The following is a 25,443-nucleotide window of genomic DNA, read 5'->3' on the forward strand; positions in this document are numbered from 1 at the left end:
ACTGTAGTGGACCAACAGAACCATTTTACCATAACACAACAAAATCATAGAAGGCTGACAAGAAAACAAGAAAGTCAGTCCATTTTTCAAATGAACATTTGGCCTGTATCTTTTGTTGAACTACTGAACAAAATTGACATTAGTAAACATCCATAACATTGCTATTATTTTTTCCAAACAAAAAGTTTAACTGAACTCTGAGTCCAATTTTATGATTCCTGACATGTTCATAAACAAGGAAATATATGATTACCAAAAAACCCAATATCTATTTGACTTATCTTTTCTCTTTTCCTGGCATTTGCGTTTTGCTGCAGTCTCCACTTTGTCTCAGCATGAAAACAAAGTTCCCCTCATCCCACCCAAACACATGAGATATCATTGGAAAGGCCAGGATGTCCTCTACTGAGGACACCACGACTTAGTCGGGTAGCTCAAATGAATCAAAAGATAAAGACCAAAACCAAATGTCCACTACAGAGGACACAAATGAATAGGCTGGGTCTCAGGAGGATATACTGTATATCACAGATTTTTCTGGACACAACTTATTTTCCATTATATTTTGGGCAATTTTGTCAATATCAGCATTAAAGAATCCAGTTTATCCATGAGTTCTGGGATGAGCAGGGATCTTTACCAATAAATCAATGTATGCATTTACACACTATGCTATCTGCTTATTTTTAGACTTTTTGTTTGTTTGTTTGTTTGTTTGTTTGTTTGTTTGTTTGTTTGTTTGTTTGTTTGTTTTGGATGAGTTCATTACTTCTTTCTAAGTTCTCTGCTGCTCTTATTGCATAAATTGTTTCTTTTGAAATAATGCTCCTCTGGACCTATCTGTATTTTGTCTCCAACTCATTTTATGCCAAATTGTGGGAGTGGAGAGAGTTTCTAACCTCAGCATTCAGTGTTAGTGATAATTAGCTGTCCACCACCATCATTTTAATATCATATTTCAGCTGCTATTGTGAACACAAACAAGTTCAGTCAAAACACTTAGAGGAATTCTGCAGCAAGACATGATGGTTAAGAGAAACCAAACAACAAACCGTCCCACCGGCTCAGCTGTTACAGGCTGTGCTGCAGGTCCATCACACAGAAAACTGAATGATCTGCTTTCAAGACAGTTCTGGACGTCAGATTCCAAAAGAATTCTCAAAAACAACAGACAGATATCATAAGGGCCTCACAGAGGAGGCAGTCAGCTCAGTTCTGACAAAAGACAAAACCTTGTAAGGTTATGCTGGATCTGTGTTTGTTAAATCACACAATGTGCTAAGTCTCCACCCGACTGGCATCATTGAATGGACTGCCACTCCTGACCACTGCCCCGAGATTATATAACTCTTCAGGCCTGTCAATCCACACTTGACTGCAGTAGTTCTTGGAAAGCGCATCATTTGTTCTGTGAGCCAATGCTGCCACAAACAATATAGCTTTTAAAATGTAACATATACAGCAATGTAATGCATGATTTAGACTTGTGCACCAGCTGGAACAGACGTTTCCTGTTTGTTTCCTGTCAGAGATCCACTGAGACACACAGCAACAGGAACAAACATTTTGACGGAAGCCTTAAAGGAGGACTCGAGGGAATTTAGAGAGTTTAGGAAACATGTTTTGACACTTTCTTGCCAAGAGTCAGATGAGCAGCTTGGCACCACTCATGTCTGGGTGCTAAATGTGAAGTTAATGCCAGCAGCCGGTTATCTTAGCTTAGCATGAAGACTAGTGCCAGGAGGAAACAGCTCAACCAGCTCCTCTGACGTTCATGAATTAACATACCATATGTCCTTTGTTCAATCTGTAACGATGTGTTGGTGATTGTCTCTTTGGTCTGTGCACAGGTACCACACCTGACAGTGAGTTTGTACTGACTATTATCAGCTGACACTGATATATGCTATCAGGAATGCCTCAGATCACTGAAAATGTAGACTAGGCAACCTTTGACAGAGACTAAAACGATGACGCAGTTTTTCAAATTCAGTTTATTTGATTACTGATCCTTGAGTCCTCATAAGGTTCCATAGAGTTGGTGTGTTAGTTAAAGGAACCCACACTAGTTCAGCCACTACCCAGCATGAACATTTGCTTGTAAATCAGCCACATACAGTCAGTCATGATATCTTCTGTCAGTCTTAGCCACTCAGTGTGACTGCTGTTCATAGTTTCATCTCCCGGCTCCGCCGCGGCTCTTCTTCTTCTTTCACCTCAGGTTCCTCTTCAGGCTGTCTTTCCTCTCTCTGTTTCTCTGGGTCTTGGCTGTGGTGGTGGCCTGACTGGGTCTCAGCCACCCCCTGCAGCTGTTTGGGTCCAGGGTCCAGGCGAAACAGGGTGGGGACCTGACCCAGGATGGGGTTGTTCTGCTGGAGGCCAGAGATCCACTGGCCAAGGGTGGCCTGGTCTCCCTGGCTGGTCATACACATGGCAAAGACTGGACCCTCTTCCACTGGATACAAAACACACAAGCGCTGCATCACACACACCCTTTGGTTCTCCTGAACACAATGAAACCTGACCAATAAGTGACAAGGTCTGCATTCATTTGTGTGTTAACTGAACCACAGCAGCCCGAACACTGATCGAAGACAAAACTTGAGCTTGATTGTCGATATCTTACCATCGCCCACGCTGAAACTCTCGTCGTCACCGAGGTCCCGGTCCAAATCCAGGTCTAACTGCAGAGGATAGTCAAAACACCTCTCTGGATCATAGGGCTCCTCGACCTGTGGGGGAACACGGATACAGCAGTGAAACCTTCAGAATCTGTGAAAAGTCTCTGCAGAGGTGATGCAGACAGATTTGAGAGTGATGAGGAAACATTCCTGAGCATTACCAATGGACCTGTGTGGATTAGGTCAGACAAATAAAGACTCGTGGTGGTTCCCACTGCTCATGAAAGAAAGAAAAAAGAAACTGTCTTTCCATTCTAATTGAGCTTTGGACAGGTGAGAACATCTCAATGTGCCAGTCTCTAGTTATCTGTTCCATAAATTCCGTTTCCTCCTCCTCTTACAGAGACAACTGCAGCTGGCAAATTAGTCAGCTGAATTGAATTAATCTGGAATTCAGACAGCAGCTAAACATCAAAATGAAACTATGAGCTGCTGTTTAGTCATTGTGCTTTCTGCATGCTGGTATTTGTTTAGATGGTTTCCTTCAGTAAGAAACGGCATTATGCATTCTGATGTCCACTTCATTACAACTGTACAGGGGATTCGTTTTTGTAGAACTCACTTGTTTAAATTACACTAAGCCTTAAAGCTGCAGTAGGTAACTTGTATAAAAGTATTAAAGTATTTTCTGTCATATTTGCTAAAACTGTCCCTATGCCCAGACAGCAGTACATGAAACATGTAATCTGTGGGGGAAAAAAACAAAAACAAGAAACGGCTCCATTGGTCCCACCTACTGCTCCTACTGTGATTTGCAAGAATCCACCGCGCCCGACACAAAACAACCAATCAGAGCCAGAGGAGTGTCTGAGGGAGTGTCTGACATCTGTCAATCACTACTCACACATGCTACGAACCGCCTCCTCCCTCTGCTCATGCTGCCGGCTGCCGCTCAGTTAAACAGCTCTGTGAGCGGCGTCAGGAGGCTAGTGAGCGCTATGGTGGAGCAACAGCCACCCGCAAAGGAGAAACTGCCCATACCGCCACTGTCAACAACAGCATATACGGCTAAGACAACAAATAACCATAAAGCTAATATGGTGATTGTTACAGTAACACTCCGCAGCGCGTACGGTATGTTAGCGACTGTAATGTAGCGGCTGGGCAGAGTTAGCTTGTTTCCGATGCTAAGGCTAACATTACTGGTTGTCACGGCAGCAGCGCAGACACCGCAGGGAGGAGGGGCTTGGAGGCAGGCCATGAGTGCAGCATGAGTGGTTCAAATTTTCAGGCTAAGTCTGCTCTCTTCACCATCTTACTGATTAGCTGGTAGGCTTCAACAGCACGTATTTCTGAATCTCTTCTTCGTATGTTTTTCATGTTCAGAGGGTGTTGGGTGTGTTTCTTGCCAAAATACTATTAGTGGTTTCTTCTTATTATAATACAAGTTTCCAGCACGCAGGTTCAACTGGTACCTCTGACATGGGGGTCTATTCACACCACTAGGTGGGGCCCCAGACAATTAAAAAATGATTGGTGGCTTGCTCCGTATTAACCAGTACGTTATGAAAATGAATCTTTTTAAAGTGGGTCTAATATAAATCTGTTCTGGAGACAAACAAAAATCCCTAAGACCATCGCAGATCTAAAAAAAATTGCAGAGACAATTCCAACTACAATGTTAATATTGCGATTTAAGTATGCCGACCTTATGAACGTTGAGGTTTGCAGGGCCTGTCCTGATGCTCCTAATGAACAGATGTGCACAGAGCTCTGTGTGCCTGCCTGATGCCCAGGTCTATTTCAGGCCTGACGTCCTCACTCGGCTCAGTCTGAACGAGGTTTTCCACAGAGCTGATCATAGATATACCTTCTGCTGTTTCCTGTATCCCATACAGCCTTACATTATTCCTGCTTGAGTGTCCTTCTAGCTGCGTACCTTTGGTTTGTAGAGTGTGTTGTGTTTTCTACAGGGAGTCACTGCATCTTTGGCATCTGTGCTCCATGTCTCCATATTCCCGATAAGGTTGTTTGACTTCTTCCTGCCTTTTGGATGTGAGGTCAGTTTTTCCTTTTGTCTCCTCTATCTTCTGATTTCAGCCCTCAACACGTTCAATTGTTGCTTAATGTCCCTCTAGAACTTATTTTGATATCTCTCCAGAGACCTTGCATTTCTGTCGTCATATCTTTCAGCATTTCTCGTGTAGTATTTCAGTCTCTCCTCCTTGCCTGGCAGCCAGTGCCTCACCGGCGTCTTTGTCTGTATTGGAGTTTTCCAAAGCTTCCTCTTTTTTGTGACTTAGGCCTTATCCTTTCCCAACTTGTATAGGTCTTGTTTAGGCATTAACTATTTTACACCATAAGCAGCGATTCTATGCCACCAGAAGTCCTGGCTTAAAGCTGCAGCATGTAAGATGGAGTAGAAAGCAGACTTAGCCTGAAAATTTGAACCAACACAAGTTCACGTCACTCCCCCTCCCTCTCCGCTGCACTCATGGCCTGCCTCCAAGCCCCTCCTCCCTGCAGCGTCTGCGCTGCTGCCGTGACAACCAGTAATGTTAGCCTTAGCATCGGAAACAAGCTAACTCTGCCCAGCCGCTACATCACAGTCGCTAACCTACCGTACATGCTGCGGAGTGTTACTGTAACAATCACCATATTAGCTTTATGGTGATTTGTTGTCTTAGCCGTATATGCTGTTGTTGACAGTGGCGGTATGGGCAGTTTCTCCTTTGTGGGTGGCTGTTGCTCCACCATAGCGCTCACTAGCCTCCTGACGCCGCTCACAGAGCGGCAGCCGGCAGCATGAGCAGAGGGAGGGGGCGGTTCGCAGTGTGTGTGTGAGTAGTGATTGACAGATGTCAGACACTCCCTCAGATGCTCCTCTGGCTCTGGTTGGTTGTTTTGTGTCGGGCGCGGTGGATTCTTGCAAATCGCAGCAGGAGCAGTAGGTGGGACCAATGGAGCTGTTTTATTTCACAGATTACATGTTTCATGTAATGCTGTCTGGGCATAGGGACAGTTTTAGCAAATATGACAAAAAATTACTTTTATGCAAGTTACCTACTGCAGCTTTAAGCCAAGTTTGATGTGTTTGTGCAAAATTGAACTTCGGAACCATATGGAATATCAAAAATCTAAAAAAAACATTTTTTCTGGAATGGTCCAGATATGCCATGTGCTAAATATGACGTAGATTGCTTAAAATTTAACAAAATGCAAAAATCAAAATTGGACCAAGTGCAAATGGACAGATTTGTCTGGAGCCGCAGAATCCAGGACATTTACGATTCCAAACTAAAAGTTTGTTGTTATATCACCATCTATTAGTAGAGCCAATTGGTATAATTCTGATTATTTTGTCTGTGTAGTGGGTGAGGTTTCCAACCAGAGCTTGGGAACTGCAGTTGTTCCAGTCTCTGAGACCCTGAACCTTTCAGGGCTGAGCATAGAAGAAGAAGAATCCTAACAAATATAATCATCCAAAATAATAACAGGAGGGTTTCCCACCTTCTCTTCACGTGGTGTGGGGTCAGCTGTGAGGATGTAGTAGTATGTACACGTCTTCCTCAGCCACAGGGGGAAGGGGCCCTCCACAAACACTGGCCTGCTCGGGTTATGCTTGGCCAGGAGCTCCATCTGACTGGGGCTCTGGATACCTGGGGCCGACACAGGAAGGACAGGAAACAAAGACAATGCGCAAAAGTCTGGATAGCTAACATTTAGAAGAAACCAGTTTCCTGGTTTGTTATTGTGGTTTCTTTGGTTTCCTTTAGGCTTAAAATCATCTGCTGCAAGTGTATGTCAAAGAGGACGATATCTGATATTTTCTGTGAATTTACAGCAGTATACAAAAACACACTCTTAAGCATGAGCAGTGAGATTCCTGTAAACCACTCCACATATTACACAGCTCCCATACCTACGACATGTGGAAGTGTGATCTCTTCTCCACTCTCTGTGATGTCTGTACAGGGCAGCTAGTGGGAAGAGCACAAGACAGATTCTGTAAATGATGACAATCAAGTTAAAAACATATTAAAATAAAGAGCATACAAGCTCATCCTCATGTTCACAACAAAGCAGACCAGTTGGTTATTGCACCTGATAGACTGTGATCTCAGCGTCCAGGTCATTGGCGATGCGAGTCAGACTGAAGCGAGCCAAGTCCACGGGGTCTTTGGGCAGCTCCCGGGGAACGGGGAAGGGGTTTATGTGCTTGAATCTGGGGAACCAGTACATGATGCGCTGGTACTTCCTAATGGGGTGGCTCTTCTCCCCAAAGATCTGGACCAGCAGGACTTTGGTTTCCATGTTGGGCATGATACCTGAAAGACAATCATTTAAACTGAAGATAGACTCTGCTGTATCAGCGTAATTCCCCTGACATCTTCAGAGTGGGCGTACATGCAGACCCCTGCCCTTTCCTGTCTGGAACCACCCTCTACCTGTGACAGACACCCACCATAGTTCTCCATCTGCTCCAGTATCTGCACTCCACACTCCTGCTGCCGGGGGTAGTGGTTGAACATTCGCTGGATAAAGTTTCTGGGCACAAACACCTCTTTGGGAAAAACATCCAGCAGCTTGTTGTAGACCACTAGGTCTCTCTCCACACCAAACTCTGGCATCTTCTTCAGAGCAGCATAGATAAACTCGACGTGGCCCCGACGTCTCACGCTGGTCTTGGTGAAGACTTCCAGCACTTTATTAAACATGGCCTTGGTTTTGACCCCTTTGGCCACTTCTTCAAACAGGTCATCATGGGCGACCAGAGACTTGTCCCTCTTCTTGTCGTCCTCGTGGTTGAACTGTGCGGGTACGGGTCGGCTCTTGGCACATGCTGGGCTGCCGTGGAATTGCCTCAACACCTACAAGTGATCATTTGTTTTGGTCACATGGAGCTTTGCACTTTAGAAACACGGCGTATATTCTGTCATTCACATCTCCTTTAAGCACCCAAAAGCACGACTGATGTGCCAACTATGAACTGTGCTGAGTTTCAAAATGTCAGCAGTGAAGTTGGAGCACATACTAAAACTACTATTTGTCACTGTACTGGACAGCAACATGTAAATGAAGCCCCTCATCAGCATGGTAACATTCTGGACTTGGTAATAACAACACTGACACTGACAAACACTGACAATGTTTCCAGATTAGAATCGCCTTTTTCTGACCATCACTGTGTGTTTTTTAATGCCAACCTAATCTAAACAATGAATAAAAGGGAATTTTTGGTTCACAGGAAATTCCTGAATGGCATGGCTGAGGCAGATTATTTGAATCACACAGCTATGACTGCTCTTTAAATGAGATGGTTGAATATTTCAGCTATATCACCTCACCGGCTTTAATTACTGTCGCTCCACTTATGGTGAAAAAGAGGTTAACTGACAGAATCTCCCCATGGTTAAATAATAACAGTGTTAATGAGGGGAAGAGAATCTTTCGAGCAGCTCAAAGAAAATAGAGGAAGGCTGGGTTCACAGTACACTGTAATATATACAAAGAAGCCATAACAACACGTCTGACAAGGAAGGGTCACTTTAAGATTATTAAAATAGCTGGAAATTCTAGTATATTATTCTCCACTATTGACCAGCTGCTCAACACTGCCCCCACCTGTCCATAGCCCTCTACATTAAACTGTGAAGAACTAGCATCATTCCTCAATAACAAAATAACTTCAGAGCAAGCACATGCTGCTGATGTGAACACAGATGAGCTCAAAAACATTGTAAAAAAGATGTAACCATGGTAGAATTCACCTGTATGACATCAACAGCTCTGCAAGACTGTCTGTAAAACAGCTGTCAAAACCCAATCTAGATAGTAATGCAGTCACCAACCACATGCTGATATCCAACCTTCCATTCATCAGAAAGATACTGGAAAAGATTGTTTCAGTGCAAATTAACTCATTTCTTAAAGAAAGTAACATTCATTTCAGTCAGGTTTAGAACCTCAGCACTGAAACTGCTCTGACTAAAATAATCAGTGACCTCAGACTAAATTCTGATGAAAACAAGGTCTCAGTTCTTGTCCTCTTAGATCTGAGTGCAGCGTTTGGTACGAATGACCACGATATCTGAATCAATGGTCTTGAACAGTCGGTTGGTCTTTCTGACTGTGTGTTAAGGGGGAAAGTTTTACATCAGTCTTGTAGATCATGATGACACACAACTGTAATCTCTGCTGAACCAAATGATGCTGCAGCTATAAACCTTTGCAAATGGACAACATTTTAAGCAGAGTCTGGATACTATGTGTGGAGACTAAAGTGTACCTGGTGCTGGGTGTTATGGAGCGTGCTGGGCTGACTGGAGGAGGCGGACTGGAGCAGAGCACCATACTGGGCAGCAGACCTGGCTGAGCGGCCCACCAGTCTGAGAGCCTGCAGCTGGAGCAGACAGCGGGCACACTTCATGGTGTCTCACTGACCTTCAGGAAAGCGACCTGCAGAGGGACAATCAACATGACATGGATGATATTCAGAAATGCCTGATTCCATTGATGAATGTGGCGTTTTTCTGCAGCGCTCAAGACACTCTGGTAAATCTCTTTTACTCCAGTAGTGACAACACTCACCACAGTGTACTTTGTTGTGGAAGATGATTGCGACGATGGCTGAAAAAATCTGATTTTTACTTTGATTGAGTAATTGAGTAAAAATATAAAATGTTTGATGAATTTGTGTAAACCGACCTGAAGAGTGGCCCTGCTTTTCTCAACCGTTCTTCAGGGAACTTATATCGCGGATTAATATTTGTTAGAGGTGCAAAAACATTAGACGGATACAATTTTGTATTAAGTTTCGCACATAACTAAGGTGTATTGGGACGGTGTCAGACAAATGATTAAGAACAATATTCTGCATCCATAACTTAAGTACATAATTACAGATATAGCTATATACCCCCACTCAATAATCACCATTTATGCTGATGAACATACGAAGAAATTAGTCTCCTTCAGAGATCAGGGCTCGCGGACGTCTCCATGTTGAAAAGCCGGGTGAACTTCCTGGTTCTACACACATTTCCTTCCCCCGAAGCACGGAAACATTAGCGCTAATACTTTTTCCAAAAACCCTGATCTGCTTTGTAAATACACTTGTGGGAATTGTTTTGTACATCTCTGTAAAATCGATTCTGCCCTAAGGGTATTTTAGCGCCTGTTGTTGTTATAATAGATATTAGTCGTACTAAGGTACCCCATGCTGTGGAAGCAGAAGAGGAACAAAGGCACACTAGGGTATTTTAACGTGTGTGTGTGTGTGTGTGTGTGTGTGTGTGTGTGTGTGTGTGTGTGTGTGTGTGTGTGTGTGTGTGTGTGTGAGAGAGAGAGAGAGAGAGAGATCTGGTATTTATGGGGACAAAAATCTGTTTACACAGTCACATTGTGGGGACTCACCTTCCTTATGGTGACAAAATGCAGGTCCCCTTAATGTAAATCATTAAATATTAGGGTGAAGACTGAGGATAGGGTTACGGGTTAGGTTAGGTACAGGGTTATGGATAGGCAAATGGTGGTTATGGTTAGGGTTAGGGTAAGGCTCCAGGAAATGAACGGAAGTCTATGTAATGTCCCCACAAGTAATAAAAAAATGTGTGTGTGTGTGTGTGTGTGTGTGTGTGTGTGTGTGTGTGTGTGTGTGTGTGTAGATATACGAAATGAAAATTTCTATATATATGTATAGAAATTTTCATTTCGTATCTCTTCGCGTTGTCGGTCGTCTCTGATAATGAAGATGCGCGTGTACTACAAAACACTGCCTCGTGGTGGCGACAAATGTCTTCCATACAAATACCTCATAGCTTTTACTTGACAGGCGACGAGGTGTTGCCTGGAAAAGTTGTGTTGCAAGTGTCATACTGTCTTACACAATATCTAAATATTCATTACTGAATCACAGTGACTGGAGACATAACTTAGAAAGACTTAGTAAAGATGTAAGTTTTATGGAACCTTTAACATTCATAACGCATCTCCACATGGTGCCTTCCCTGCGAAGAGTGTCAAGGTAACCTTACTGAGGTACAGAACTTCCGGATGACACTTTCAAACTTTCAAGTAACGATATGTCTATTTTTTTTTATTTCGTCTTTTTTTTTAATTATATCACCGTCATTACAGTAGCCTCTAACGATTATTTAATTGTCGCGTGATGTAGGAATTTATTTGTAATCATTTGTATTGTTTAATAAACAATAACGCTTTATTTACAGGAAAACGATTCACGTTTCCGGTATTCTTGTTGCTAAACGCGCTCTTTGACACCAGTCCCCAGTGTGACTTCTGACACTCCTCTCCCAGCATGAAAAACACACCTTAGTCCAGGCTTTACTTCTACAAAAACTTCACGCAGTTTAAACTTCAGATTATGGATTCGTCTACGAACAGTTTGGGTGAGTAACGTTAAAGCAAGGAAAACGTCCTCTGTGATAATGTGTCGTGATTTTTAGTGACAACGTTAGCAGTATTCAAACTTGACTGACTGTTCGGATGTGCCGTTCACATCGTTATGGAGGGAACACTTTTCCAAACTACTTTAAAAAAAAGAAGAAGCAACAACTGCTTTGCTTTTCGGTAAATGTACATAAGGCGGAGAACTCAACCTGCAAGACTAAAAGACTCAGTTTCGTTCGGCATATATCTGAACATCTTTAATAAGACAGCTCTAATGTGGTAAATGAAGTTTCACAATTTCCTCGTGCTTTCTGCCGTATTCCTTGGTATATTTTGATACATCAGGATAGTGGGGCATTTAAGGAAGTTTGGTGGCGCTTGGACAAACAGTATACTGAATTAAAGAATACTTCTTGAACATTCGGCACTGACTGACGCTTTATTCAGCTGTTTGTTTACCGTTAGAAACGCCCTGTTGCTTCAAACTCTCGCTTTTCGAGCAGTGATGGAGTTTCATGTGTCGGTGAAAGCTGTGTTGGATAATGACAGCGACACTTGTGTAACTGTAGGTGTGTCGGACCTGCTGCTGTTGGTGAACAGCTGCTAGTTAAATATTCTGTTGTTAGCTGGTTTCGGTTTGAGCGCGTGACGGCTTTACGTTGAACGCAGCTGTCTGTGTTCTTGCACGCGGGGTCAAATCATATTTGAGGCGTGACTTTTTTCTTCGGTTCTTCACTAACATTTTGTTAATAAAGTTTTGCGCCGCTCATAGTTGAGGTCCTGACTGTATGTGTTCAGCAGCAGAGCTGTCAATAGAAATCAGAGTCAGAAATCAGAAATGAGATCAAAGAAAACTGTTTTAAAATGCAAAAAAAAGAGAGAAAAAAAGCAGATTGTAGACACAATTTTGTGCACCATGTGCGACCTTTTAACAGACTGTCCGTGTTTATTTATTTATTTATTTTTTTTAAACAATCCTCAGTGTTTCTTTACTCTGCTCTACCTACTCCCCCCCCCCACAATGCTGCCTGTCGGATGGGAGTTGGAACACTTGCACAGTCCTACCTTTGTTGCACATCTGCAGGCCCCACTGTCTCACCTTGTGTGCTGATGTTGTGTTTACTTGTCTTGTAAAATAGTGGGACAGCAAGGCACTGGGGAACAGTAAATATCACATGGGGATGCTTGCCAGCATCTGTGGGCAAGGCTGCTGAGACTCAGTGCTGGAGGGAACTCAAGTGGAAAATACAGTGTAGAGGCTGCTGCTCTTCTCAATGCAGGTCTCTGTCTTTGATGGTAATTATCTTGTACCTTGATAATAAGGGTGATTTAATAACTGATCTGTGTCTCACTGTCAGCAGAGTGCCTTACACCATACCATGGGTCAGATGATGTGAACAACCCATTGCTGTGGTTGGTGACACACTGACAGCATGGAGACACCAATATTCAATATTTTGATCCACCCATACTGATATTCCATGTGTGCTAGTTTGTAAGATACATCTGTTGTGTGTTAAGTCTTTTTAAAGCTAAAGCTTTTATGTATGTCTGGGTGATGTGGCTAAAATCAATGCCACATTGTTAATAAGACCATTAAAAAGAAGCAGATAGGTAAAGCTTTAGATTACAGCCCACAGTGTGATTCCTCCAGAGTTACAGTTTAATCCATAACTGTGAAGTTGTGGAATAAATGGGTAACAATTCTGGATGTTAAAAAGATCTGAAGCAGCAGTCAGTTTTTTCTACTGGGTACGTGTGTGTACTTTACTTCAGAACAAAGGTATATGGGACAGTGTATAGTCATGGATACTGTTGGCCTCTGAAGACTGTCTCAGCTGTTGTCCACCCCATCAGCAAACTTACTGAACACCTGTTTATGTCCTTGTTGCTCTTCCCGCCATTGGGGGACAGAATTCACCCAGTCTAGATGTCCCTCCTGTTTTGGTGTAACCATACATTGATGTAAGCCTGCTGCAATTTTAACAAGCTTGTGTTATTGTATTACTTTTATCCAGTGCTGGCCTATGTTTTGACCGCTTCAAGATGATCAGTTTGTATAGAGACACAGTGGTTGAGGGTTTGTAGCTGTGGCAGGCTGTCCACTCTCTGTACTCATTAGTAATAAATCACCACTGCAATGTTCTCTTGCTTGGTGAGCGTTCATATTTAATATGTCTAACATTGCCTGACTTATGGTAATGTGTTGCCAGTCTCATGGTTACATTTAAATTGCTTATCTCAGGGTAAGCTAATTGCTAATTAGCCATCATTCTAGGCAGATTTTGGTAAGAACTTTGTACCATTTGCATTTATTCAGAATGTTAACTTACATGGTTTATGCTGTTTTAAGCTCAACGCCAAAGGAAAGCATAGATTTACTTATTGTTTTAGTGAGTAATGTCTGTTTGGCATTAATAAACAGGGGGTGGGGTTGGCGATATGACCTCAAATATAGATCACAGTATTTTATTTATTTATCCATCCATCCATCCATCCATCCATCCATCCATCCATCCATCCATCCATCCATCCATCCATCCATTTTCTATGCCACCTATCCCTTTCGGGGTGTCAGGGGGGTTGGAGCCTATCCCAGCTGTCAACGGGCAAGAGGCGGGGTACACCCTGGACTGGTCGCCAGTCGATCGCAGGGAAACACACAAGACAAACAACCATTCACACTCACACCTAGGGGCAATTAGAGTTAGAGTCACCAATCAACCTAATGAACATGTTTTTGGTCTGTGGGAGGAAGCCAGAGTACTCGGAGAGAACCCACGCATGCACGGGAAGAACATGCAAACTTCACACAGAAAGGCAACCTTCTTGCTGTGAGGCAAGCGCACTACCTGCTGCGCCACCGTGCTGCCCACCGTGCTGCCCGTATTTTATTTATTTTTTTATTTATTTATTAAAGTGACAGTATTATATCTTGGTATTACAAAAATAATAGGGATACTCCACTCAAAGCATGATTCTACCTCTTTTCACTCTATTAATAATGTAAAGGAACATACCTTGAGAAAGAAAAAATATCTAAAAATCTAAAATGGGGTTTAGGCCCACATGTGTTTTAGAAGGAGTAACCTGGCCCATAATGTAGGCTCATTAAGAGGCTCATACTTTTTATTATCACAGCATCACATATACATGCACCACACACATTACATGCACACGCCATGCTTTTTTGTGAAATTAATTCTCGGTCTGTCAATCTTCGTGGCAGGCCAGGAACGGTGGGCTGCCAGCTGCCCATGGACAGCGGCGCCCGGGGACCCATCCTTTCTTTCGTCATTGTCATTTCGCCATTGGTCAGGTGGTGATCTTCTTGCATGTTTTTAGTGGGGGTTATTTAAGGAGGAAACCCCGGGTGAACACGGGGAGAACAAAGCATGTAAACTCCACACAGAGAGGCCCCCTTTTTTCCTCGAGCAGCAGGCACTGAAGGCATGGTGGAGGACACGCCACCAGTGCCCAAAGCGGGATTTGAACCGGGGACCTTCTGTTCCACCGTGTTACCCATTAGTAAATGTAATGTGGTTCATTCTCAGAGTTGGACATAGGGTTGGAACCCAAAGTAGATTATATGAGTAGTGAAATATTCAGTGTACCATGAAGCAACAACAGATCCAACTGAGTTTATGTTGCAGTATGAAGTGTGGAGATGAAGTTAGCTCTGTCTGTATGAGACGACACAAGAGGCAATGTGAAAAACAGTTTCCCAGTCGGCTTCAAATGAGGCTTAATGTTCACAGAGTTTCTCTTGACTGTCCCTCAATATTAAATACACCAGCATTACTCCTGCGTGTGGGTCTGCAAAAGATGCTACTAACCACATTAGCCGCGGAACATGGTAACAGCAAATTCAACAGGCTAATCAGCAAAATACACAGTAAAGCAACATAAAAACTTTCAGAATCTAAGTTTGAAGTTATTATCGATCCGTCCTTGAACGTCAATTTTAAAGTGAATCCTGCTTTTTATTGGTCCTCAGATCAGTCCAAAGTAAAATGATTTGCACACACATAGAATTGTTAATCTAAGAGTTTTCCTGTTGTTGTTGTTGTTGTTGTTGTTAGTGGTGGTGGTGGTGGTGGTGGTGGTGGTGGTGTGACATTTAATTAATTTAATCTACTGGGTCTGGTTCACTTCTTTGGATGGTGGAAGTAGATGAAGATGTTTGTGTTGGTTCTTACAGTCAACAACAAAGAAACTGGAATGTGTTGCTTGTAATTTTACCTTCACAGTCGTCATCATAGCGAGGAAAATAGTAGCTTGTGGATGTAACTCCAGTTCCATGAGTATGTGCGTAGCCCTCCACCTGCATGCTATCACAGCCATAGTAAAGCGCATTATTTTTAATATGCTAGAACATTTGTCACCGTAATGACAGTATTGCAAATCCATGTTGGTGGCAGAACGTGACACCTGTGAGAAACCCATTACTGACAACTACGAGTATACTTTGAGCATAATTTCAGCGTAGTTCCACTTTATTTACAGCCTCTTTTATTGTTCGACTTGCTCTTGCTTGACCTCAGCTAGTAACTTGATGTGTCCAATGTTACCGTAACTGATGCTAATGATAACTAAAACTAAGAAAACCAGAATTATCCTGTAATGTTGTCCTTTCCTCATTGTGAATGACAAACAAATTTGGGACATAGCGCCAGCTGTGCAGAGATGAGCAGGAAGTCACATCAGCAGATGGCAGCTATTTCAGTATTTTCCCAGAATGTCGTAATACTGCTTTATTCTCAGAAGCTCAGGCATGCTGGTTTGCTGGAGTCTGGAGGTAGACCGTCTCTGTTTCTATCTCTTAAGGCTCGTTCTCTGTGACCGATATGTGTCTAGCATTGACTGTCAAAAACTGATGAGTACAGACATGTTTGGCCAGATTCATAGTTCTATTTAGCTATTTTTTGACTGGTTCCAGTTAATACTTTTTCAAGAAAAAAAAATGCTAAATTTAGCCAATTTTTTTTGACAATTAATATGCTCTTTGATTTATGTTGTTGGACGTTGTAGAAAGACATCTTTATAATCCTCAAAGTAAGGTGTCAACAAAAGTATAGTGCTGGCATCACTACTGAAACTCAGGTATTGTGTCAACACTCGTACCCAGCCCTAATCTCTGTATGAAGTTGCTTTTGAACTTTTCAGCTGGCACCACACATATAGATCAGAAAGAACAAAAACAACTAATTGTGGACTTACGGTTAGTCCACAAAGAGAAATGGTTACATCCCTAGTAATTAAATCAGTATCTATAAAGCTCATTGCCTCTCACTCAGTGAGATCATCATGCTGCAGAGATTTATGTTCCATCAGCAGTCAACAGAAACGCTCACTGTTTTATCTGCATGCAGAGCAAGCATGGTCTTGCATTAATGTTTGTGCCTGCTTCAGCCACATACGTCAGTCAAATCTGCGACAGTATGTTGACCAGCTGCCAGCGCTGTGAGCTCATACATGTACCATCTCCTCTGGCTTTTTGAGTTATTTTTAAACCCTTTTATCCTTTAAGACAGTTGTGCATTGAGCAAGTATACCACATAGGCTGACTTTGAATCTCTGTCCACTGAAGAATCTAATTTAAGAAGCTTGACTGCTGTTGAGACTAAAAATGTTTACTGCAGCTGAAATGAGAATTGATTGTCGGAGCTGAGACAGAAACCACAGAAAAAGCTTTTTCTCATGTTCTTTGATTTACCTTTATTTCGGAAAATGGCCAATGTGAGCACAGTATAAGGAAAAACTCAATGTGAACATTTGATTTTAACACAGGGCTGGTGGAAAGGTACGACCTCTGTCATTTGAGAGCTTGACATCTGACTTCTGAAAGACAAAAAATACAAATCTTAAAGGGATCCGTGATTTAGTTATCTCTTTCGTGAGCTTGTTTGTCAAAATCCCTGTGAGCGATACATTGAAAGGGGAGTGGTCAAAATTGATGCAGTGGCAATAACAAGTTTTTTAGCCCAGATCCTGATCGGAGTAGTTTAATATTGGCTTTCTGCAGATACCACGTCCAATCCAATACTTATTTCCCAAAGGGTTGATTAAATAAGTATCTGACACACTGAATCAGTCCTCATTTTTTAAGAAGAGCTGTTTGAACCAGGGTCATCGTTCAAAAATATTAAGTTGCGTAAAGAATTGAATTAGTGACAGCTGATACCCCGATGCTCCCTGTATGGGTCAAACAATAATTACACAATAACAATCTGTCTGTGATGTATTTGTCAGACTCATCTTGCCAACAGCAACGATAATTAGATGAACAAAAATATAGACCAAGAAATGAAACAGCACAAATCAGCAGTAGTTGTTTTTTTACGTAGTTTTTAATTATTTATAAATGGATTCATCATTTTATGGCCAGCATAACAAGCTGTAACATTGACATATTATTAAAGGTGCTATGGTGAATGTGTTAACAAACAACTCCAGAGAAAACTATGTGGCTCTTTAATTTGTACGTGCTCCACTATCTTCAGCGTCTCAGTCTGTGCGTGTTGTTTGGTGCTGAGCAGGTCGTGCACAGTGGATTTATCAAAGCTCTTTTTTATTGAAAACAACTACCTGCTGCTTCTGGAAACAATGCAGATGATAGCTGGGTTGTGGGCTGGTAATTAACACCTTTATATTATACTGAGTCATTTGATCTGCTAGTAATATAAAAACATGAATTAGTGCAGCTTAAAGTGAAGCGTTTGCTCTGGAGGTCTGTGCTGCTGCTGTGCATCCACTTCATTTGATGTTGAACGTTTGCTGATGCTTCACACACAGAATGATAGCTCTGCTGTTGCACAACCCAGCCGTGCATATGGTGCAGTTACACTCTTGTGCAGTGGGGGAAGAGAAGGTTTTTCTCAGAGATGATGCTAATTTCTGTTTCCTTCTCACATGGTACTTCAGACACTAGTGCAGGGGTGTACAGGATGTTAAGCGGTGGCGAGGCATCAAAATCAAAGAGAAGTAAAAGCAGCGAGCGGTGCGCTTTGGGACAAATGGCGTCTGTAGGTGGTTGAGGTCATTATGCAGCACCTTTTGGTGAGAGATAGAGAGAATGAGTGGGTGGACTCTGTGAGAATATGTTACATGTGACTGTCAGCCACCTGCTTGAGGAGATACATTTGCTTTTTGAAGGCTGATACCAATATTTTAGCATGCAAATAGTGAATGCATATAAAAGAATGAAGTGTCTTTCATTTTTGGGACTTTGAAATAAAACGAGGTTTGTAAAAGGGGCAGTAACCCTGATGACAAACAGATTTACTTTAGATAAAAAGTAAAACAGGAATGCATGCTAGGCGAATTATATCTGTTGCTTCCACTTCTACTTCTGGCTCTAATCAAGCTGGATGAAAAGTTTTTATAAACTCACACATCAGCCAGTTGGACAAGAAATACTGTGTAGCTGTTCACAGAGATTCAACAAAAGACACTGATCAGTCCAAGAGTTTGTGGCCGTGCATCTGTCAGGCAGCCAACCTTCCAGAAGACCTGGAATGACCCGGAGCCTTTCAGAAAAGTCAAAATCAAAGAGAGGATTTGTATTCTCAGCTTTGGAATCAAATTCTCATGCTTTTTTTCTTTTCTACAAGCTTTGGATACTTGTGGGTTTTCAGATGAATACCACCAAACTCTCGTGGGCCTCACACTCATTTGTTGGAGGTGTGTTTCACCAGCAAAATATGTTTTCCTGTCAATTGATCTGATTCATTTTGCTTCATAACCAGAACCATAAATGAATAATTTGTCACAAGGCTAGACTAAAATCACCTCAGGGTCCCTATTTCTGTCTTTCATTTGTATATGTGGATAGTTGACTGCGTTAAGTCATGGTTACACACTGTTTTAGACATGAAATTACAAGTTACATTGAACATAGAATTTTTAGGTGATTAATAAATCACAGGGATAAAAACAGTGGGATTAAGAAAGTATATTTTTTTGCTCTATTGGGCATTTGTGCCAGTTACAAACATCTTCCCATTATTTAACTTAACATAGAACAAAAGACTGGTTGAACCACTCAGATTAACTGGGTTTATTTGAGATTGTTAAATTCTTAATTGTTAAACTAATAATAAGTATCCCAGTAATGTAGCTATTATCTCACACCAGATACTGACTGGTTAGTACACACACGCACACACATAAATGCATATCTTGGTAAAGGAGAGGTCGCTGACACAGATTTGTGAACAAAATCTGAGGGAGGTCAGCCTTTTGCGTGCACATAAACAGTCTTAGATCTTTGATTTCGACTTCATTTCAACTGAAAAAATGGCGGCAAAACCAGATGTGTTGCATTTTATATGTTTGTTCTGTGTACTTTTGGGACTGAAATGAGAAGCAACATTTTGGTTTGAGGGTGATAACATAAAAGTGACAGTATTTGGGAGGTAAGCGCAGCTGTGGCTCAGGAAGTAGAGCGGTCGTCCACTCTGGGGCTTGATCTGTGGCCCCTGCAGTCTGTATGTTGAAGTATCCTTGGGCAAGATACTGATCCGATGCTGTCCTGATGCTGTGCCATCAGTGTGTGAGTGTGCTTGTGAATTGTTACTGCTCGTGATGAGCAGATGGCACTTTGCCACCAGTGTATGAATATGTGTGTTCATGGGTGAATGTTGGCTTTGAGTGGTCACTATATAAACACATTCTATTTAAGATTCCACCATTTAATGGCCAAAACATTCAAAACATTAAGTGTTTATAAGAGCCAAGAAAAAGAACTAAGACTTGTCTACCATGTTCAAAATGCATGCACGCATCATTTCCTGTAAGCTCCTCAGAATGCTGGTTCTTTTTTGGCAGTAATGTTGGATGCCGCCGCCTTCAGTGGAAACTCGCACATAGAGAACCATTTAGAGGACTTGAAAACATTGAATTACCAAACAAAAATGCCCAAAGTGTGACATAATGTGCATTTTTCATAGTTTCACCTTGTTCACACAGTAGTTGCGTGATGTGATGAGGTCTGAATATTAAACGCAATAGAATTCCAGTGCAGTTGCTGTGAATTTAATGTGGATCAAATTCCTGCTTCCCCTGAGCTGTGGCCAAACAGCTATGAGTCACCCGCAGTCTTGGCTTGTAACTGAAAAAATGAAAACAAGAAAAGCAGACATTCAAAGTTGAGCGGGAAAGCAGTCATGCATGCAGATATGTGTGTGTGTGTGTGTGTGTGTGTGTGTGTGTGTGTAGATGCTGGTAGACTGCACTGTATGAAATTGGAACTAATCTGGAGGCTCTTAATGTGTGTTTGTGTAGGACAGTTTGCTGATATACTGTTTTAGACCAGTATTGTCCTCTAATGCAAATCTGATATCAGCCTGTCATTGATTGATTTAATTTGATTAATTCAAAACTGATTGTTTATAGGAAGTCCTTTATTTGAAGTCCAATCTAATCAAATGTTAGAGGAGCATATGTTGTGTTTGACAGCTTTCATTTGGAATGCTTTAATAGTCCAAGTGTTTTGTCTGTTTGGTGTAGCTGTCCTCAAGTTTCACTATCATTTATGGTCATAAATAACATTATAGCTGCTTTGCATCGGTGAGTCGGGACTGGGTATTTTGAGGAGGAGGAAGAAGAAGGAGGAAGAGGAGGAAGATGAAAGAAGGAAGTAGAAAAAAAGACGAAGATAAATGAGAATTATAGGAGCAGCAGAGCTGTCCAGGCTAAAATTATCATGAAACTTTGAGGATGTTTGTCTCTAATTTAGACAGCACAATTCCTGAACAGGTATAAACTTACAACTGTTACAACATGACCACCAATGGCACATTGTGGTCATGTTGAGCCACCCAGAGATGAGAGGGTTTATTAAGTAAGATGCCATGCGATAAGATTTATGTTGGGAAAAGCACAGTTGTATCAGACATAATGGTGGTCTGTACTTTAATTTCTTTTAATTTATGGGTTAATGGTTCAAGTGGGCTGCACGGTGGCGCAGCAGGTAGTGCGCGTGCCTCACAGCAAGAAGGTTGCCGGTTCGATCCCCGTGTCAGACGGGGCCTTTCTGTGTGAAGTTTGCATGTTCTTCCCGTGCATGCGTGGGTTCTCTCCGGGTACTCCGGCTTCCTCCCACAGACCAAAAACATGCTCATTAGGTTAATTGATGACCCTAAATTGTCCGTAGGTGTGAGTGTGAGTGTGAATGCGTGTTTGTCATTACATGTGGCCCTGCAATTGGCTGGCGACCGGTTCAGGGTGTACCCCGCCTCTCGCCCATTGTAGCTGGGATAGGCTCCAGCCCCCCGCAACCCCGAAAGGGATATGCGGTATAGATAATGGATGGATGGATGGATGGTTCAAGTGATCGGAGACTGCAAAATTCACAAGGACAATAATAAAGAACAAGACTAACAGTAACTGCCAGCAGGCTGTCCTGCTACTGTAAAGCTTAAAGCATTTTCCAACTATTAGATGTCGAAAGGAACTGCAACACATTTGTAGAATACACCAAAGTTAAACTACTGGGCTATGGAAGCCTATAAGGGTATAATGGCTAATAGCTACGCAAAATCAACTTATGGAGAAGTGTACAGGGAGGACATATTGAGCAGTAAAGAAGAAGAAGGGAGGATGAGGAGGAAGAAGGGAAGGATATGGTAAATGAGGATACATAACAAAAACACGAGGGCCTGTCAGCACAACTGCCCTGACCATAATTATTTAAAACTTATTAAATTAAAAATATCTTTGAAATTATGTGTCTCTAATCGACACAGGACAAGGCCTGAGTAGATATTAGCATGTTTATTCTGCATCATCCAGAGTTCTGACTCACATCGTCAATTTATTTCTTAGCAGCATTGACTTATCACAGCTTAGTAAAGAACAAACCAAAATACTTCAGTCAACAGTAATATAGGATGAACATTCCTCTGCTCTCAATCTAATAACAATCAACCACATAACAAGCACCAGGACCTGATGGCTTCTCTGATGAGTTCTATAAAAACTTCTGGTCTATTCTAGCTCCACTCCTCAATAGAATGTTAACTACAATAATGCAGTTCCTTAAACCGAACCAAGACACAACCTCATTATCTGTTTACTGCCCCCTTTTCTTTGGATATAAAAATAATCTCCAAAGCATTACCTCAAAGTATAGAGGAAGTAATTTCATGCATAATTCACCCAATTCAGACCAGCTTTAGCTTTACAAACCTCACAGAGCTTCTTGTTGCAGTTTCATTTGCATTTGTATTCAAATGTTACCTGAAGCCATTCATCAGAACGGCAACATAAAAAGAAATCCAAACACCCAACACACACTATAAGATCAATTTCTATGCAGATGATGTTTTACTGTTCCTACAAATCCCTCCCTCATTGCTGCAAGAATCATCCATCCATCCATTGTCTATACCTGACCATCCCTTTTTGGGGTTGCGGGGGGGCCCATTGACAGCTATCCCAGCTGTCAACGGGCGAGAGGCGGGGTACACCCTGAATCGTTCGCCAGTTGATTGCGTGATTCCATTCACGCTCACACCTAGGGACAATTTCATAGTCACCAATTAACCTAATGAGCATGTTTTTGGTCTGTGGGAGGAAGCCGGAGTGCCCGGAGAGAACCCATGCATGCATGGGAAGAACATGCAAACTTCGCACAGAAAGGCCCTGCCCGACCCGGGGATTGAACCGGCGACCTTCTTGCTGTGAGACACGCACACTACCTGCTGCACCACTGTGCTGCCCGCTGCAAGAACCAATTAAACTTATTTAAGAATAATCTGCACCATTGTTTTTACTGGATATATATGTCCTTTGTATTCAACTATCTTGAAACATTGGTGTACTGTGTACATTGGGGTATTGTGGGATGGATTCTACTATTATTACATCCACTGTCACTGTTACTATGACTGCATGTCTGTCTGTCTCTCTCTCTCTCTCTCTGACTGCATGTCTGTCTGTCTCTCTGTCTCTGTCTCTCTCTCTCTCTCTCTCTCTGACTGCATTTCTGTCCCTCTCTATCTGTCTCACTCTCTCTCTCTTGCTCTCCCTCTCTAACCCAACCGGTCGAGGCAGATGGCCGCCCACTCAGAGCCTGGTTCTGCCTTAGGTTTCTGCCTGTTAAAAGGAAATTATTTCCTCACCACTGTCGTCAAGTGCTTGCTCATAAGGGGATTGTTGGGTCTCTGTAGATAAAAGAGCTCGGCCTGTACCAGCTCTGTATGGAAAGTGTCCTGAGACAACTCTTTTTGTGATTTGGCGCTATACAAATAAAATTGAATTGAATTGAATTGAATTGAATTGAATTGAATTGAATTGAATTGAATTGGATGCATCATGCTGCATCCATCCCACAATAAACTTCAACCAGCATTTGGCTAGCTTATTTTAAATATTAGCAATCAATCAATCTGTGGAAATGGACAGAAGTAAATGCTTTAGCAACAAGAAAAGCTCACCGATTGAGGATGGTGCAGGTCAGCAGGTGCAGCCACACTACAAGAATCAGCTACTTCAAGCAGTTTTGTAGATTCCAGTGAATGAATGAATCAGGAACTAGTCTTGACCACCAAGCTTGCAACCGCATCAGGTACAAGTGCAGCTACCACTGCGCCATCTCTCTTCCTATTTCTGCCTGTCTGTTGACAATTGTTGTTGTTTAAAAGTTGACATGCTATGTCCCATGCTACCTTTGCAAGTTCCAATCTCAAATTCCCAATCACCCATGACAAAAATATAATTTATATAATTTCCTTATTTTTGTTTGTTAAAACTGCAGCAATAAGACCTAGAAATGCCAAAAAATTTGCAGTTGGGCTCCAAATTCCTTCCACCACTCAGGCACATAAAATGACACTCATTGACCTCAAAGTGACATTGTAATTGTCATTGTAATCGCCTTACTGTAGCGCTGGATGAGTGTCCAAGGAGTGTGTGGCGAACGGAGTGGTATAAATGTTTTATGGTGGAGTAAAAGTGGTCCAGAGTGTTTGTAACTAGCTGTTTGCAGCTCGGCAGTTCATGTGAGGGACTACATGAGTTGAAATCTCCCATGACATGTTTTCCATGGTGGAAATTTGCTCAGCCAGCAAGCATTGTGCTTTTTGGCAGGGGACTCGCAGGGAATTAAAAAACACCCAACAGGTTGGTGAGATTTCTCTTGGGGAATAATATGGTCTGCACTCAATAAAAACTGATTCCAGGATACTGGAGCAATGTTTATATGCTTTTACATCCCTGCACCAGCAGTTATTGATGTAAAAACACATAACCTCCTCCAAATGTGCCGCAGTGCCCAGTCAGCTCTGATAACTTGGTATTCAGGTAAATCCACAGCGGTGTTGGTAATGTGGTCATGCAGCCAGATTTCGCAGGAGACTAAGGCAGTCCCTTCTTAGCCTTAGTTCACATATGGCAAACTCAAGGCCCGTGGGCTGAAACCAGCCCGCGACGGAATTATCTTTGGCCCGCATGATAATATCTAATTATTATTAGAGCTGGCCCGCCGGTATATTGCATGCATCACTAGTACTACAAGTCCCACAATGCACTGCATGAGTCCCTGCCCCACTCGTTCAACAGCAGCCTGGTGAAGCTCGTTACCTGTGGTCAGACCCCCCCCAGCCCCCACCCCCCGAAAAATAGCTAAATGGACAGTGGACTTTGAAAACAGGGGTTTTCAAGGCAGGTGGGAGGCAGAGTATGTGTTCACAGATATGAAGGACAAAGCTGTTTGTCTTCTGTGCAGAGACAGTGTGGCTGTCATGAAAGAATGTAACGTAAGAAGACACTAAACGACATTAAACACCATGACAGGTAAATTACTCTGGAAAAGCTGCATAAAGAGCCAGAAGAAGTGAATGCAACTGATTTTTTTCTATTTAATGTTTAATGTTGTTGTTTCGGTCTTAGTTCCAGGTTCAAGTATCTGGCAAACTAGTGCGCCTCAGAGAGCAGCACACTCAGGTTTAATATATGTTGAATTTTTGCACTCTTTGGGCATTTTTGGTTTTTGTTTGAAGGAAATTATTTTTTGGCTGTTGTTGGCCTGTGGGAAAATGTTTTCATTTGAAATTACTGTGGAAAGCTGCAGATAAAGCCAGAAGAAATGAATGCATCTGAGTTTTCATTTATTTAATGATTAATGTTGTTTTATAGGCATTAACTTATAGGCTGTGTTGGTTCCAGGTTCAGTATGTGCAATAAGGTCATTTCATTCAGTTTCAATCAGTTTTGATTGACTGGTTCAATGTTTTCAATAAACATTGAACCAGTCCGACCCTCGACTTGGAACCATTTTTTTAAATTTTGGCCCACTGTGTATTTGAGTTTGACACCCCTGTCTTAGTTGGTCTATAAAAGTAAACTGACTTTATTTTGTTGCAGAGAGCGTGCATGTTTGACATGCAGTCAGTAATTTGAAACACTG

At 42.1% G+C, this 25,443-nt stretch overlaps 2 protein-coding genes across 3 annotated transcripts in view; one reads left to right on the forward strand and one right to left on the reverse strand.

Annotated features, from left to right (window-relative positions):
- Window positions 1-1,976: 1,976 nt before the first annotated feature.
- Window positions 1,977-9,659, reverse strand: ecsit (ECSIT signaling integrator). The gene is made up of 8 exons (XM_070993856.1): window positions 9,558-9,659; window positions 8,911-9,080; window positions 7,087-7,492; window positions 6,726-6,949; window positions 6,544-6,601; window positions 6,132-6,280; window positions 2,627-2,732; window positions 1,977-2,455 (listed from the first exon to the last, which is right to left on the reverse strand). Exons 2-8 carry the CDS (start codon window positions 9,049-9,051, stop codon window positions 2,169-2,171), a joined length of 1,371 nt encoding a protein of 456 aa, XP_070849957.1. The 5' UTR covers window positions 9,052-9,080; window positions 9,558-9,659; the 3' UTR covers window positions 1,977-2,168.
- A 1,238-nt stretch (window positions 9,660-10,897) lies between these two features.
- The window catches only part of eml3 (EMAP like 3), a 56,822-nt gene continuing 42,276 nt past the window's right edge, over window positions 10,898-25,443 (forward strand). For both annotated transcript variants that reach the window (XM_070993442.1, XM_070993443.1), the window contains exon 1: window positions 10,898-11,032. In XM_070993442.1, coding sequence (XP_070849543.1) covers window positions 11,008-11,032 — 25 coding nt within the window. In that variant the 5' untranslated portion in view covers window positions 10,898-11,007. The remainder of the gene's footprint in view (window positions 11,033-25,443) is intronic.

Source organism: Chaetodon trifascialis, chromosome 23, assembly GCF_039877785.1.
Source record: "Chaetodon trifascialis isolate fChaTrf1 chromosome 23, fChaTrf1.hap1, whole genome shotgun sequence".
Taxonomy (NCBI): Eukaryota; Metazoa; Chordata; class Actinopteri; order Chaetodontiformes; family Chaetodontidae; genus Chaetodon; species Chaetodon trifascialis.